Genomic DNA, 16,994 nt, shown 5'->3' with positions numbered 1-16,994 from the left:
ATACAGTGTTATTCATCTAAAAATATAAGAAACTGCAAAAAAAGAGCAGGGGAAAGTCAAAATACATATATTTGTTGGGAAATGTTGGGTTGTATTTTTGTCACTGAAGAATTGAAAAGAAAATATAAAAATTAAAACAAAACAAGGAATCTCTGCACTTTCTGCAGCTGCGCCTACCCCTTTGAAGAAACAGCTAGCCTAGGCTGTGTCATAGATGGTCCAGCGTGGCGACTGATGCTCACAGAGCGCCTCTCTCTATCCGTGATGGAAGCATTTCGGCGCCATGGGAGAGGGAAAGGCCGCGGGGATGTGTGAGGGAGAGAAGCGGAGGAGGAGAAGGAAACGTTTTCTCCTTTCGCCGACCCTTCCTCCGGCCTGAGACTCTTCTGAAGGCTACAGGCAGCCTTCAGCCACCTTCTTTGCAGCAGCGTGCGCCCTGAGCCTCTTCGGCTGCCCAGCGCCAGATGACCCGACGTAAGAGACCCGTCACTTCGAGGGAGGAGAGAGCAGGAGGCGAGGCGGCGGGACCTGTCGTCGGGGAGCCTCGCGATGATAATGAAACACCTTCGGGGGCGCAAGAGAGGTGTTGGCGTCTATCTCACTCGCACTCCCGAGAGGAAGCGCTGGAGATTCTCCCCCGTGCGCAAACGGAGGCGTCCAGTTTCTCTCTCCCCTCTTTGTGCATCCCAGATTTCGGGGAGCTACTAGCGCATTGGCCATTCATGGTTTTTGGTTTAGCGACTTTAGCCATTAAGGGATGATCTGAGGCGGAGAACTCCCCTCTCCTCCACCCAAACAGCGCCCCTTTCTCTCCTGCATACAAAGGCATATATAATTTTTTTATTATTACATTTTCAGAAACTTTAACAAACTAACTTCAATTTCAATATTCTGACAGCCTAGTCAATGACCTCCGGTTGTCACTGCCATGGCACAGGTCAAGTCTCCTTCCGCAGGGCGACTCCACTTTCCGTGAACCTCCCCGAGGTAGAAACTTAGAATCACAGAGTTGGGGTCCAGGGGTCATTTAGTCCAACCCCCTGCAATGCAGGAACCTTTTGCCCAACGTGGGAACCGAACCCACAACCCTCAGATTAAGAGTCTCGTGCTCTAATGACTGAGCTAACCCAACTTTTTTATTTGTTTGTTTGCTTGCTTGTAGTTTCTAACTGTTGAAGAGGCGTCCTTAAAAGGAGTAAAGAAAGAGGATTTAAGGCTTCTGGTCCGCCTCAAGCACCCTGATATAACAACAGGACTAAAAAGCAGTGGTGAAGAATCAAGTTTCCGTCTTCTTTCCCTTTCCCATCCTCTCCCCCTCTCATTACAGTGGCACCTCGGGTTACATACGCTTCAGGTTACATACTCCGCTAACCCAGAAATAGTGCTTCAGGTTAAGAACTTTGCTTCAGGATGAGAACACAAATTGCGTGGCAGCAGCGGGAGGCCCCATTAGCTAAAGTGGTGCTTCAGGTTAAGAACAGTTTCAGGTTAAGAATGGACCTCCGGAACGGATTAACTACTTACCGGAGGTACCCCTGTATATGTAAAACCTGCTTTTCCGTTTAAAGCAGACACCGCGGCTCACCGGTGTTTTGCACTGCTTTGTAGCATAGACCACAGAGAGTTCCCTGGCACCTTAAAAGCCTTAGCAGCGTCAAGCCCGATTGAACTCTATGGGCAGCCCAGGTGGTTAGAGCATGGGGCTGATAACGCTTGGGAGTAAGCCCTGTTGGGCAGAGTGGGGCTCCCTTCTGCGTGGGCACTGGTAGGATGACACTGTCAGGCTGCGCTCTATTGCTTTCACACCTGGAAGTAAGCTCCCAGGAAAGACTGACTTCCGCTGCAAGAGAAGCACTGGGGCATGAGAGCATATATTCGAGGTATGTATGTATATATATCCCCTAGCCTTTAACTTATCTTACTAAGAGGTTTCCCATGGCATCAGCTCAGGAGCAACCTCAAAGGAAAGTGCATTTGGGTCTGCAGTGAACTCCGTTGCGCGGCGATGTTTCTCCGTGGCGCTTCCGTTCGCTCAGATTTGCTCGAAGGGCGTCCCGAGGTGTCCAGGATAAGCGCGCAGAAAATTGTCTTGAAGGGAGAGGCGATGCCATCGAAAGCACTGAGAAGCTCTGTATGACTCCAAGGAAACTAATCTCCCAGCAAGCGTGTGTTGGCTGCCCTTGTTAGGCTGACACCCAAACAAGCAACCGGGCATTCATGGACATCTCATTGCTGATGACTTGAATTGTGGGGCCGAGGCTCGGGTTCAGAGGCGCCTAAGTAACTTCTGTTGGCATCGGCGGAGCTTAATGAACGAATAGATTTATAGGCTGCCTTTGCAGGCTCAGGTCTACCCGTCTAACTGGCTGGCATACTCCCAAGTAGATAGAGACCAAGATAGAGAACTAGTTAAGGTGGTCTGTAAAGCGTTTGGAAAATCAAACCCCGTTTCGGGTTGCGAACTGGATTGGGAGGCTGGAGAAAGACTACCTGGATTGCTAAACTCGCTTGCAGCCCCAACCACAAAGTCTTGAATGCAGGGGGCGTATTATTTATTATTATGTTATTTTTACTGCATATGGGATTTACAGTAGGATTGCATACCTCCTTTGGGGCTAAATGAATCCCGTGGGATTTTTAAAGCATGGACTGGGTTGTGTGTCGGGTTAACATCGGGAGCCCGCTGAAATAATTTATTGTGTGTTTACTTATCAAACAAAGAAACGTACGTGAAGGGCGTTCAGACGCGACGATTGCTACCCTTCGGGGAACACAGGTGAGGTCTCAGAGGAAGCTTCGCGAGGGCGGGGGTGGGGAGTGTAGTTGGCTGTCGCTTCTGTCCTTGGGGTTCAGCCTAGGACTGAAATGCGAAGGGTTCGCTTGTGTTCCTTTCCCATGGTGTGGTCTAAAGATACGTGAAGCCAACGCTTAGCTGAGATGCAGCAGGAGGAGTGGTTCTGGTCCTGCACTTAGATGGGAAATATCCTGGGTACCATTCTGGAAGACAGGCGAGACAGGCAGGCAGATATTCATTTAAGTCTGAGACAGCTTCAGCCTCCATGTTAAGAAGGGCCTGGTAGAAGAAACGCGGATATTTCGTCTCTTTCTCCCTGTTCTGCTTTACCCGACGGTCAATTGCTCACGAATCACCAAGCAGATTAAACACAAAACGAAACAATGCAGGGCAATCGGAAGTTTCCTGGGGATGCAACAAGGCCATCCACATGGCGTGGAAGAGAGGAAGCGCCATAGAAATCCACTGGTGGCTTCCACATGAAATGGTGTTTTGTTGTTGTTTTTTGCAGACTGTGTGGTTTGGATGGACTGGGCGAAAGGCCACTCTCCTCGCTCGGCAGAACTCGCCATTCCTCTTGCTGACTGCATTATATTTTTATTATACAGGAGCATCATTTAGACAGAAGACTGCTCTGGTGGTAAGGAATCCAATCACGGCAGCTTGTGCCAGGGGCACGAAGACCCCGCAAACACCCACCAGAGAGCCACAAGCCCTTAGCGTGGCCAAGCCCTTGCAGAATGAGCGAAACGAACCCTGATCTCTCAAATCTGTTCCCTAGCAGCGCGCTCCCAAAACGATTGATGGCATTAACCGCCGCCGATCTTGATGCTTTGGGTGTTGTTTTATTATTTGTGGAGAAAACAGACATTCCCCATCTCTCTCCTTTCCCCCTCCCTTCCCCACTCCGCCCTCCACACACACACACACCCCGCAAAGGGCTGAGAAAACTTGAAATAACATCCGAGTCAATACCGCGGTTTGTTATTTTAACTGGGATCCAAGGAAACATCTGAATTTTACCAAGGAAGCCCTCGAGAGGAGAGAAAACAAAACATTAACGCTCAGGCAGGCGGGAGGGCGGCTTTGCGGGGGCGGAGAGAGAGAGATTTGAGCGACTTCATTTCCCCCCTTTCAAGCGAGGATCTCCTTCTGTCCTAAAGATTAACGACCATTTTCTGCCAGCATCACCGACAAACTCTTGGTTTAAGGACGGCGGTGCCAAACAGGCCACAGAAGCGAGGAACTGGCTTCTGAAATTCTGAAATACTTTATTTTGGCTGGTGATAGAAACCAGCCTCGACTTTTAAAAAAGATCCCTTTTCTCAGTCTGCCCCTGAACATACAGACTCGGTAAGAAATGGGTCCCACTCAATTGAAGAGGAGGAGGAGGAGACAGGCCCCGTGGCCCTACACCCTGGAACGATTTTTGTTGTTGTTATTTAAGGCGTGTCCAATTTGGGTGCCACTGTTTCCTGCATCATTCAAGGTTGGGGTCTCCAGAAGTTGGCCTCCAGCATAGCTTTTACTCCAGTCACATCTGGAGTCACACAGGTTCGTCCCCGTCTCCGTCCCCCACACGATCTCTGCTTAAATGAAACGCTTCCAACTTGCACCCGCGCGCGAAATGAAACAGGTTTAGGTTGGTTCGAAATCAAGTTCGCAGGGGAACGAATGCGCGCTCCTTGTGGTTAGGGTGGTGGCTGTTCTGTGGCTTAATGAGTACGTATCCACAGCAGCAGCATTTAAAACGCAGCAAAGATCTGTGGAGGAGGAAAAGCACAGCAATAGCACTACAGTGGTACCTCGGGTTACATACGCTTCAGGTTACAGACTCCGCTAACCCAGAAATATTACCTCGGGTTAAGAACTTTGCTTCAGGATGAGAACAGAAATCGTGCAGCGGCTGCGCAGCGGCAGCAGGAGTCCCTATTAGCTAAAGTGGTGCTTCAGGTTAAGAACAGTTTTAGGTTAAGAAGGGACCTCCGGAACGTATTAAGTACTTAACCCGAGGTACCACTGTACTGCAATACTGGTAGTAAGAGTAACAACCTTTCTGTCACTTTTTTACGCCTCTTTCATTGCAAAGGCGGCTTACAAAGGGCAATTAAAACTATCAGTTGTTGCCCCTACCCAAAGACACACACAGCCCACAATTGCACAGTGTGTCTGGCTGTTAATTGGAAGGTTGGAGGTTGGAGACCTCCCTCCCCCATTGGCTGTAGGCAGGATTCCTGCCTTACAGAGGGTTGGACTAGATGACCCTGGGTGTCTCTTCCAACTCTGCGATTCTATGATGAAAAACTAGAAACAGCAGCGGTTTAAATCGAGCAGCGCCCTTGGTGCAAGGAATGCTAGGAGTGGTCCTCTCTGCGACAGCCAATTCGAAGCATGATTCTTGCAAGTAACTCCTCACCGGGGCCTCACTCCCAGAGCAAAACGATGCCACTCCTCCTAACACACACACACACAAACACACATGCTTCTCCTGGATTAAACTGCCAGGGGGTGTCTCTCCCCCCCCCCCGCGCGCTCTTTTTTCCCTCCCCCTTTTAACATCTCTTTTGTTGGTGCTGGCGAAATGATCTCTGATTTCTATCGAAAAGGACACAGAGCAGCAGGAGGGGGGAAATCAGCAAACGCAGCGCGTTTCCTCTGCAAGTTCAGGGAAGTTTATAAAGTCTGTGTAACTTCCTCTCGGGTGCGTCCAATTCCTGCCACCTTGGGAGAAAGAGGGACCCCCGCCCCCTCGGGCTCCGGGTGAAAACCCCTCTCTGGACATCTCTCTGCCTCTTTCTCTGCACGATCCGCTTCCCTTTAACGTGTCCTCCGAGGCGCTCCTCTTGGCACCCGGCTGCGCTCTGCCCAGTTGGCAACGGGCGCACGTCGAAAACACCTCGGCCAGTTTGTTACGGGTGTTATTTCCGACGGATTCAGTTAAAAAGGGGGTTTTCTTTTTTCCCCTTTTTTTAGGAGAGAGAGAAACATTTTTTCAAAAAAAACCGAAGAGGGCAGGCAGGAAGGAGCTCTTGCAAAAAAAGCAAATATATGACTCAACAATGTTTGTGTTTTGGTTCTGGGTTTTTCGTTGCGCGCGCGGCGGAGCGGCGTCCGAGGGCTTGAGCGCCGTCGTTGCCAAGCGGCGGCCGCTCGGCAGGGGGCGCTGCGCGGGGTCCGAAAAAGCCTCCTGCCGCTGTCGGCGGAGTCGGCGTGGATTGTGAACACAATGTTAAAAAGCGGCCGGGGAGTCCGAGGAGCCCTCAAAGCCCCTGCGCAAGCCGCCCGGAGCCCGCCGAGCTCTGTCTGCTGCTGCTGCTGCTTCAGACGGCAAGGACGGCGACGGCGAGAGGATGGAGCTGAGAGCGGCCGCGGCGCTTTGCCTCTACTGCCTCTGGAGCGCTTGCCGCCTGCGCCCGTGGCAGCTGGACGCCGCCTCCGTCAGGCCCCTGCTGCCCGCCTCGGCAGCGCAAGCGGCAGCCGCCGACGAGGAGAACCTCGACGTCAGAGACGCCGCCGCCTCGGCAGCCTGGAAGGCGAAGCGCGAAGGCGCGTTCCGCAACGGCACGGTGGTGCCTCACGACTACATGGTAGCGCTTTACCACAGCCTGGCCCGGAGCAAGGAGCCTCCTGTGCCCGCCGTCGAAGGAGGCGGACGAGCGGACACCGTCACGGGCTTCGTAGACCAGGCGCAGCCGCGAGGTGAGCCAGCCCGGGTAGGGTGGTGGGTGGGATGGGTTGGGATGCCCAGCGCGCACCTGCGCCCTGGAGCAGGAGCCGTCGAGCCCCGCGCGAGGGGACAGGTGGGACTGCCCAGGACAGGTGGGATCCTGTTTGTGGGAGCCGGTTCTTGCGCTCATTGTCTCCGAAGTGAGTTCCGCTTCGCTTGAGACGCTTCCCCCTCTCCTCCTGTGGTCAAATCCCCAAGTAAGCGGTTTGCGTAGGATTGCAGGTTTCACCCGCCCCCTCCCAGCGAACAAAGAATCTGACCGGGATCGCCCCAGTTAAACCCAGTTCTTGCTTTAAACGGTGGAGGAGAGAGAAGGAAAGGACCTCGATTTGCCTCGGGCAAGCGCCCGACCTTCAGTTACGCCGGGTGTTCCGATTTGGATTGGATACCTTGCAATTCCACTCCAAAGCGAGAATCGGGATTCTTGCTCGGAATGGTTAGTTTGAAATCAACATTGCCAACCTCTTGGGGTAGGGTAGCGGTCCAAATCTGATGCAAAGTACTTGGAAAAGTTACTCTCGGTTCTTTCAGCTAATACTCTCTAAACGATCTGAAATATTAATCTCGATTTAATGCCAAGCAACAAACGCCCCTCGACTGTGTAATACTGACCTCGTCTCTCTGCACTCTGCGAGTGAGAGGTTGGTCTAAATATTGCTAATTCGAAAGAAAAAGAGAGTCGCTGCTTGGTTGTTGTTGTTTTTTGGTGGTTTTAAATAGCAAAACATTAATATATATAATATTTGTGTGTACATCACACCCCACAGGTTTCGAGAAAAATACCCCGTGTATCCTCAAGCTGGGGCGGGACGGACTTAATGTGAACCCAAACTGTTAAATAAATGTTGGCCCGAAGCAAAAGCATATAGGGAGAGGACGGGGAAACCCAGAGAATTGCTGCCGCTACAGTCCTATGAGCGTGCAATTCGACCATACGAAAACAGCCAAGGAAATGTAAAGCTGGAAATAGTTTTGTTTTAAATCCAAGCCGCGAAAGCAGAGGGGTCTATTTAAAACTGCGGTCAGCCCAAACCTGATAGGACACAACCCCACAACTGCGGAGGATTTGCTCACCCCAAATCCAAGGGGTTTAATGGGAAGTCAAATGTTGGAGTTCTGCTCAAGAGCTGCAAAGATTTCTGCAGAGGCTGGCATTCGTTCTCTGACAATCGGTTGCTTTTGAGAGCCAAAGGGAGCTTGAGGAAGGAAGGAAGGAAGGAAGGAAGGAAGGAAGGAAGGAAGGAAGGAAGGAAGGAAGGAAGGAAGGAAGGAAGGAAGGAAGGGAGAGGGGGGAGGGAGGGAGGGAGAACTGGACCAATATTTTTTTTGAGAGCAGAAAAGAGGTCAGACCGGACCAGATAAGATTTTTCAGCTGAAGCGAGAAGCAAGAAAAATCTGTCCAAATGCACTGTGTGGCGGATTTTCTGCAGACTGCAGAGGGCTCAGCGCTGTCCCGCCGCTTCCCTCTCCGGGCCCTCTCTCTTCTGCCAGTGGGTGGGCCAGCTTTTGGCACCCAGCGAGCGTGACAGCTCAGCGGCCCGCTTTGACTCGGGAGGCCACCTGGCGTCGGGCAAAGAGAGCTGAGGTGCTTCTGGTTTGCTGGCTGGACGACGGAGTGGGTGGAGATAGCAGGTGTAAGGCAAAGGAGGGAGGGGGGAGGCGGCGGTGGCCGCCGGGCGACCAATCCTCGGGGGCGCCTTCTTCCTCATGCAAATACAGCTCCGCCGCGGAACAGAGCGCAACCTGCCTGCAAGGGTCAGGAGGAGGGTTGAACCACCTTCTTCCCCAGAGCATCGCTGGGCAGGCGGGACTCTTGTCCAGGCAGTGCGCTCCGCGCTCCTGCAAAAGACGCACGGTTCCAGTCGCCTCCCCACGCGTCGCGCGCCACTTTGCGCCCTCCTTCTTCCTGGGCTGGCAGAGCCAGGTTGCTAGGGAGGGGGCAGCCCTCTCACCCCGTCACCTGGGGCGGTAAGACCAACGTAGAGCAACTTTATTCCCCCCGCACCCACCCACGTCGCTTCCCTTCCTTTAGCTTTGGGGGGGTCCTAGTCTTGGGTGGTGGCATTCCTGTTCCCCCAACTTTGGCAAGGTACGGAAGCGGTGCGGTGGGGTGGGGGAAGGGTGCGCGGGCTCGCGCGCTTTGTTTTACAGTTTGGTTCATCTGGAGCGCATTAATCTGCGCTGGAGGAGCCATTAAAGTGTGGAGAGGTTCAGGACGCTGTAAACGCATTTCGAGTTGGGGGGGGGCGCTTCAGCCTGCCTCCCACCGCACTGCCTCCCACCGCAACCCCTGTCCCGCTTGCCCTGCCCGGAGCCATTTGGCACGCGACCCCTCTTGGGAAGAAGGTGACACGCAGGAACTGAAGGGAGAGGCCAATTTCTCACCAAAAACGTAAAAAAATCCAAAAGCAAAACAACCCACCGCGCCTGCTCCGCGGGGCGGAAATGGTTTGTTTTCGCCTGCAGCGGACTAACCAACATCTCAAGCCGCTTTTGAGTGCTCCACTCCACTCTGCTTCTGACAGCAGCTATTTTATTTACTTAACCGGCCACAATCCAGCCAGTTTTAAAACCATCAGATTGAAGATGGAGCGATGTAAACACGCGCTCAGTAGCCATCTGTCACGGATGCTTCAGTTGAGATTCCTGCAGTGCAGGCGGTTGGGCTGGATGGGCCTTGAGGTTCCTTCCAACTCAACAATTCTGTGATTCCTCTGCAGAGCCCCGGCGCTTAACGGCGCTTTAATTGTGTTCGGCTTTGGGACACCTATTTATTCGTGTGAGTCCCCTTCCCATGAGTTTGCGCCGAGGCTGACGCACAAACCCGTGTTTCAAAACGGGATCAAATGAAAAATAAACGGCGAAGTCGCAGAAATAAGAGAGAGAACGCGCGACCCAACCGAAGTTAAGCATTTAAAAAAATAAAATACAACTGTGTATCTACTTAGGCTGTAACCCTCTCTGCCATAGGAGTTCCGGGACATTATTCGTCTTTTTGTCAAAGGCTGCGCTGCTAAGCATTCTTATTGGGGAGCAAACTTCCCGGTAAACGCGCGCGGTGCACCCCAAGTCGTTCTTTATTGCGGGTGGTGGAGAGGAGACCATAAGCCAGGAGTTAATTTAGTTTTGGGGTGGGGTGCGGGGGAAGCGCCAGAGTTGCGCGCTATTTCTAGCAGAACGAAAAACCCAATTTTTCAGGCTGATGGGGGCAGTTTGCACCGATCAACCTGGCTGGTGGAGACATATAAACGTGGAAGGGTTCGATACGCTTCAGAATAGAATACAAGCGAATTAAAAAAAGAGAAAGGACAAAAGGGGATCCCGGGCTATATAGCTGAAAGGAAGTGCTATGTGAGTTCGGCGAAGTTTTGTTCTTTATGGGTCCCCCAGCACCCATGAAGACGGTCTGCCTCAGGGAGAGAGAGCCCGGAGCCCTCAAAGGGAGGCGAGCGCGCGAGTCCGTGGTTCGAGGTTCCGCTGTCCTTAAAAAATTAGGGCGCCGCCAGGCTAACCATAACTCCGGCTTGTCCCTTTTGAGCTGAAAAGGAGGCATGTGGGCTTTGGGCGCAGGATAACTGAATTTAGCATAACTGAATTCAGGGTAACTGAAGACTTAGCACGCACACACATACGAAATTCCTCCTGAAATTGTCGTGTCTGAATGGGTTGAATAGCAGGTCATCATCGCCAGGCGCTGTTGGAAAGATCTCCCCGTTCGTTAATGATTGCTCGCAAATAATCTAGCGGCCAAACCCAGCTCAGCATGGAATATCAAGGGGGGTTAACTTCCTAGTGAGAATGTTTAGGAAGGGATCCAACCTATATCCCTTGGTGGATATAACCTAAGGGGGCATTTGTAGCTATGGTGTACCAGTAAGTTTTCCCATAAAGGATGCTATCCGTCCCAGGAGGACTGAAAATGCTCCTGTTGTATCTGATTCAGACTTCAACACTGAAGTTAACGGAATTAGACCGATTTATGCTCTGCAATTTCAGAGGTTTAAACGGTAGATCGGTGACCTGGTTTTAAAGAGAGGCATACCGAGAGATCTTGAGTCGCACGAGCTCCAACCGTGCAATATTTAGTCGTTTGATCGATTGATTTAATTACGCACCGAGGTTTGCATCACCGAGGTTTGCATATGAACAAAATTAAAGTACGTATGAGTGAAATAAAAGTGAACTTCCTTTCCAGAGGAGATATATAAAATCAATCTCATCTATCAGCTAAATCCAGGGGTGGGGATTGGGGAAAATGTCCCATCCTCCCTTCTGATATTGTTGGACCACCTGCCCATTGGCCAGATGTTGGTTGAGCTGGAAGTCCACCAACATCTGGAAAACCATAGCTTCCTCGCTCCTGCGTGTATCTAGGTCTAGGGGACCAGCTGCGTGGCTGGACCCTCCCGTTAGTAAATATCATAAGCAGCAGCTTATTTCTTCCCGTTTATACAGTACTAGAAGAGTAAACACGAAAAAGTGGGTCTGTTTGCATTCCGGTCTGCGAGTTTACGCACATTCTAAACATATATAAATTAATCCACCCCACCTGAGAGAGTTGAACAGGTGAAGCACCTGCTGAAAGCAATGGGTTTTGTGAGAACTTAAAAACCGGAGCCATTTATTGCAGCATAAGCTTCTGAAGACTGGAAGCTTATGCGGTTCCTGAAAACTTTCGCCGCGGTAAAACTGCCGGCATTTAAGGTGTCTTAATACCCTTTTGGCAAGTTTTTGCGGCAACACGGGAAAACCCCCACTGTGAATATGGTTACTGGAATCTCGTGGGACTTGGGCTGGGTCGCGGCTCTGCTCAGTGCCAACAAAGGAAAAGGAAAGCCTTCGTCGGAAGCAGCCCGGTTTTCAGGGGGGGGGGCTGAAACCGAGAAGCCCTCTGTGCAGGCCCATTGGCTTCTGAGAGGGCCCCCCCAAATCTCTCTTTGAAGGCCAAGAGGAAGGAGGACTCGACGCCGGGGAATATCTGTCCGAGCTGCTTGCTTTCCCTCTTAGGAATCTGTTTCCAAGAGCGCAGCGCAGGTCCCGCAGGCTGCGGTTTCTGGGAGTTTCAAAGCAAAACTGAAACCAGCTGAGCAATTCAAAGGGGTCTCCTCCTCTCCTTATCTGTTCCTATCCAAACTTTTACGTCAGATTTTTTGGGGGCGGATGGGGGGAGCAAACAACTCAGCCCGGTGTTTTCCACCCTAGTGGAGATGTTTTCCACCCCAGTGCGTAAGGGGGTCTTTGATTTGAGTTCCCCAGGAAAGCCCTGGGCTATATGAATTAAGACATCAATGAAATGTTCCTTCTTATCATAGAATTGTAGTTGGAAGGGGTCCTTGAGGATTCTGGTCCAAGCCCCTGCAATGCAGGAATCTCAACCAAAGCATCCATGACAGGTGGTCATCCAAACTCTCCCCCAAAACCTCCAAGGAAGGAGAGTCCACCACTTCCCGATGGAGTCCGTTCCACTTTCTAACAACTCTTACTGTCAGAAACTTCGTCCTGTTATTTAGTGTGAATGTCCTTTCTTGTGCCTCGAAGCCATGGATTCGAGTCCTACCCTCCAGAGCAGGAGGAAACAAGCTTGCTCCATCTTCCATGTGACAGATTTTTGAAGATGGCTACTGAACAACCAAAGTGGGACGCGGGTGGCACTGTGGGTTAAACCACAGAGCCTAGGACTTGCCAATCAGAAGGCCGGCGGTTCGAATCCCGCGACAGGGTGAGCTCAGGTGCTTGGTCCCAGCTCCTGCCAACCTAGCAGTTTGAAAGCGCATCAAAGTGCAAGTAGATAAATAGGTACCGCTCCCGCGGGAAGGCAAACTGCATTTCCGTGCGCTGCTTAGTCATGCTGGCCACATGACCCAGAAGCTGTACGGCTCCCTCGGCCAATAAAGCGAGATGAGCGCTGCAACCCCAGAGTCGGCCACGACTTGACCTAATGATCATGGGTCCCTTTACCTTTACCAAACGATCAATACTCTAAGCGTCCGCCCCACCAGGTATTTAAAGAGCTCCACTTTCTCTCTCTTCCAAGATATGATCACTTTTTAAAAACAGCAGCAACAACAACAGATCTTTTAAATGATTCTCAGCAGCTCTCCATTCTTTCCCGTTCTCAAAGTCAAGCTGGAAGGGTGGGTTATCATCACCCTTTCAGGATTTACTTAGCAAGGGAAAAATGGAAGAGCGAGTCAATCTGGAACAGGGAGAAGGTCAATTGAAATCCCTGGACACGTATCCTCTCAAACGCGAAGCTGTGGAGCCAATACAGGCTCTTGGCTCCTAGTTGGAAGACCCAACTTCGATCGGACCCAACACCCCCCCCCCCTCTTTGAGAGTGGCTTCCCCAGCAATACACTTAAGATCGTGATTCGGAGGCAGCAACCTATTGGAGCCAATGAATAGGATCGCGCTGTAAGAATGATTCCAATAGACGCTCAGCGTATTTTCAGCAATGCCCGTTTTGTGCGTGTATATAAGAAGCGACGCGTAGTGGTGCTGTGCCGGAGGGGCCGCATTTGAGGAAATCTTCTTTCCCCTTCTCCTCCTCCCTCCTTTTATTTATTTTAATCCGATTGTGTTTATTTGTTGTCACGTCTGATGGGTTTAATCAGTCCCAGGAAAAGGGCCACGTCCGGCTTGGAACATTTACCTGGGAGGGCGGGTGGGAAAGGGTTAAGAATATGTGCGCAGGGTCAGACCCCTTCAACAGCAGTCAGACCCCTAACTAACGCGGCTCGTCCTCTTTCTCCTCTCTGCGCCCCCAACTCCAAGGATATAGATGGACACACACGTGAACAAAATGATCTTTGGCAGATTGGGAAAATGTTTAACTTGGCACGGAGGAGACAAAAAAGACATGAAACAACCTTCCAGAACCTGCTCGATCCGAGGGCTGGGAAATAAATACAGATGGTTACTGTAAAGATCTTTCTCATTGTCTCTCCCCGAAGGAAGGCGCGGGCTGGCGAGAGGAGGGAGGGACCCAGGCTCGTCTGTTTCAAAGGCAAGCCTCTCCAGGGGCTTGTTTTTCGAAAAGGAGACGAAAAGCAGGTCCAAAACGCACGGCCCTTTCCCCTCAGCTGCGCTGTCCGCCCGGCAACCTTAGACCGGGTTTTCTGCACACGCTCAGAGGTGACGTTGCACATTCCACCAGGCCTGAGCAGCGAGAACGAGTTTAGGAGGAGCTGCTCTGTAAACAGTCCCACAATTGCCCACCCTGTCTATACATGAGAAGCGCGGGGCTTAACTGAACTGTCAGACGCATCCCTTCCCCTTGAATGTCCGGCGGAGCAGCAGTAGGGATCAAATAAGCCCTTTCTTTCTCCCGTAACAAATAGAATCGTAGACTTAGAGGGGATCCCAGGGTCATCTAGCCCAACCCTCTGCAATACAGGAAACTCAGCGAAAACATCCATGACAGATGACCATACAGTCTCAGAACTGGGGCGCTACTGGCCCGGCAACTGACAAAGTAGAGTTCGCTTCATAGGCAGCAGCTTCCTATCAGCCAATTAGGCGCATTCAGGGGCCATGCCTGGCAGTGGCGTAGCGTGGGTTGTCAGCACCCGGGGCAAGGCAAGTAATTTGCGCCCCCTAACCCGTGGATTTGCGCCCCCTAACCCGTGGATTTGCGCCCCCTAACCCTAACCCCCAGATGTTGCGCCCGGTGCGGCCGGCCCCCCTGCACCCCCCACGCTACGCCACTGATGCCTGGTAAGTACGCATAGCCTGATCCAGGAGAATCCAGACTCGCGGCAGAGGGTTCCCGGGATCCTGCTGGACGACAGCTCCCACCACTGGCCCTGCTGGCTGGGGTTGATGGCAGTTGAAGTCCCCAAGAGACACTTCCAGGTTCCAGGTCTTAATTGGAGGGAGAGGCCCGGGTAACAAGGCAACCGCGCCGTCGGGCCAGACGCGGCTTTTAGGGCGCACAGCTCTGCGCTTGCTCTTGATTCACGTTTCCTTCTGTCCCCCTCCTCTCTTTCTGCAGATGACTCTCCGTCGGAAGCGGCGCAGCGCTACCTCTTCGACATCTCCAGCCTGCCCGAGCTGGACGAGGTGGTGGGCGCCGAGCTGCGGATCCTGCGCAAGCCCCCGGGAAACCGGAGCTTGGCCACCTCCCCAGAAGGCCTCCTTCACCGGCTGCTGCTCTCCTCCTGTCCGGAAGGGGAAAGCCACCAACCGGGCCTCTTAGACTCCAGGGCCGGCGACCTCTTGGACTCCGAAGGCCTTTCTTCCTCGTCGCCCAACAAGTGGGAAGTCTTCGACGTGTGGGCAGCCTTGACGGGTGGGGCCGAGGAAGGCGGCAGCCCCCGCCACCCCCGTCCGTCGCTTTGCTTCCTCCTGAGGGTCGTCTCGGAGCAGTCCGGGAGACTCCTCCCGCCGGGACAGCTGGGCTTCCGCAGAGAGCAGCCGTCGGAGCCGCACGAGAGGGCGCTGCTGGTGGTCTTCTCGCGCACCAAGCGGAAGGAGAACCTCTTCAAGGAGATCCGAGAGAAGATCAAGGCTCTGGGCGGCGTTCCCGGGCTCTTGCTGGAGCCCCCTGACTCGGGACAAGATCCCCTAGCCAAGCAGCAGCGGCGCCGCCGTCGGAGGACCACGCTGGCGGGCCGGGCAGCCGGGGGGCGAGGCCACGGCAAGAAGGCCAAGAGCCGCTGCAGCCGGAAAGCCCTGCACGTCAACTTCAAGGAGCTGGGCTGGGACGACTGGATCATCGCGCCCCTGGACTACGAGGCGTACCACTGCGACGGCGTGTGCGACTTCCCTCTGCGCTCGCACCTGGAGCCCACCAACCACGCCATCATCCAGACGCTCATGAACTCCATGGACCCCGACGCCACGCCGCCCAGCTGCTGCGTGCCGTCCAAGCTCAGCCCCATCAGCATCCTGTACATAGACTCCGGCAACAACGTGGTTTACAAACAGTACGAGGATATGGTGGTGGAGACGTGCGGCTGCAGGTAGCGGCGTCGGAAGAAGCGAAGGCCTCTCCTCCTCCTCCTCCTCCTCCCCCATCCTCGCCTGCTTCGCTTCCCGGCTCAGTGGCGCGCCTCTTGCATGCAGCGAGTTAAGAAGATGCCCAGATTCGCCTCGATATCCTGCCTTTGGCTGCCTGGTCCGACGGCACTCGTGCATTGTGCGTGTGTGGCACAAAGAGGAGCCATCTTCTTAGGACCCTTCCCCATATAATATTCCAGGGCGCCTGCCCCCTCCCCAAAGTTGATAGGCATTGCCATTCAAATGGTGTGCCTGCCCATCATCATCTGATCGATTATGTGAGGCGGAGCTTCCCTGCCCCCCCCCCCTCAATATTTTGTTCCAGGTGGCACCGCTGGCATGTGGAAAAGGGGGGATTTTGCAGGCTTCCTCTCTTTTCCTCCCTCCCTCTGCAGATGCTAGTGACCTTTTCCCCCTAGACAATGAGTGAGTGACCTAGCACCCTTCTGTAAGTCTGCACCCCACCAAATGGGCACTTTAAGAGAAGGAAATGGGATGACAGTCTCGAGAAACACCCTTGCCAACCAGTCTAGGAGGTTAGCTGAGGTGAACCGTTGTGCGTGTGTGAGTGTGTGTGTGCGTATGAATAATCAGAAGTAGTGGTTTTCAAGCTTTTTATCTCCAGTGAAGCCATTTCATATTCACTTTTGCTCATGGTTTTGTTTTGTTTTGAGAGTGTTGGTGGTAGATTGTCTAGGCGGCACACAGTTCTCAATAGTCAGTTTCCTGTGTGAATAGAGGCCTGCAACCCACCAAACATATCTCTGGGGCTGCATGTTATGGGGGAAGATTGAGAGTGGTGGACCAGCCATCTTTTAAAGCAGTTTGTCTGCCATTACCCATCTGCGATAACGTTTCGGAGGAGCCCCTGAACACAGTTTGGACACCACTGCTCTGTGACACCTCTCTTTTCCCCTTTTCCCTCTCTCTCCCCCCACATTCCTTGACTTTTCTTTCTTTTGGAAGATTGCTTGCCTCTAGTGGCATATCAAAGAAACGGGCAGTATGTTGTTTAGCTGCACAATCTCTTAGGCATAATCACCAGGAAGTAAGTGGTTCCCTCTGCGTTCAGTGGAGTCTGCTCTCAGGTGAAATCTTGAACGCTTACATGGAGGCAAATCCCACTGAAATAAGAAGGTCTTACTTAAGTACCGTGGTGCCTTGGTTGTTGAATGGCTTGGCTCCTGAACAAATTGGCTTCTGAACGCCTCAAACTTGGAAGTAAGTGTTCTGGTTTGCGAACGTTTTTTGGAAGCCGAACGTCCAATATGGCTTCCGCAGCTTCTGCTTGAGTGCGGGAAGCTCCTGCAGCCAACTGGAAGCTGTGCCTTGGTTTTCAAATAGTTCCAGGAGTTGAACAGACTCCCAGACTGGATTAAATTCAAGAACCAAGGTACCACTGTACACACATTTCATATTGCAGTGTAAGGCTGATATTGTTGTGTGCGCATAATTGCCTGGGAGTGCCATTGA

The 16,994-nt window shown here is 52.6% G+C and overlaps 2 protein-coding genes across 2 annotated transcripts in view; one reads left to right on the top strand and one right to left on the bottom strand.

Annotated features, from left to right (window-relative positions):
* Nucleotides 1-16,994, bottom strand: part of LDAH (lipid droplet associated hydrolase) — a 285,265-nt gene that overhangs the window by 162,496 nt on the left and 105,775 nt on the right. The window lies entirely within an intron of this gene.
* On the top strand, nucleotides 6,130-16,649 carry GDF7 (growth differentiation factor 7). The gene is made up of 2 exons (XM_081907247.1): nucleotides 6,130-6,493; nucleotides 14,515-16,649. The coding sequence occupies exons 1-2, from the start codon at nucleotides 6,145-6,147 to the stop codon at nucleotides 15,486-15,488; spliced, it is 1,323 nt and encodes a 440-aa protein (XP_081763373.1). The 5' UTR covers nucleotides 6,130-6,144; the 3' UTR covers nucleotides 15,489-16,649.

The sequence above is a fragment of the Podarcis melisellensis genome (genome assembly GCF_964234715.1).
Source record: "Podarcis melisellensis genome assembly, chromosome: 3".
Lineage (NCBI taxonomy): Eukaryota > Metazoa > Chordata > Lepidosauria > Squamata > Lacertidae > Podarcis > Podarcis melisellensis.
This window is presented reverse-complemented; position numbering and strand designations above follow the sequence as displayed.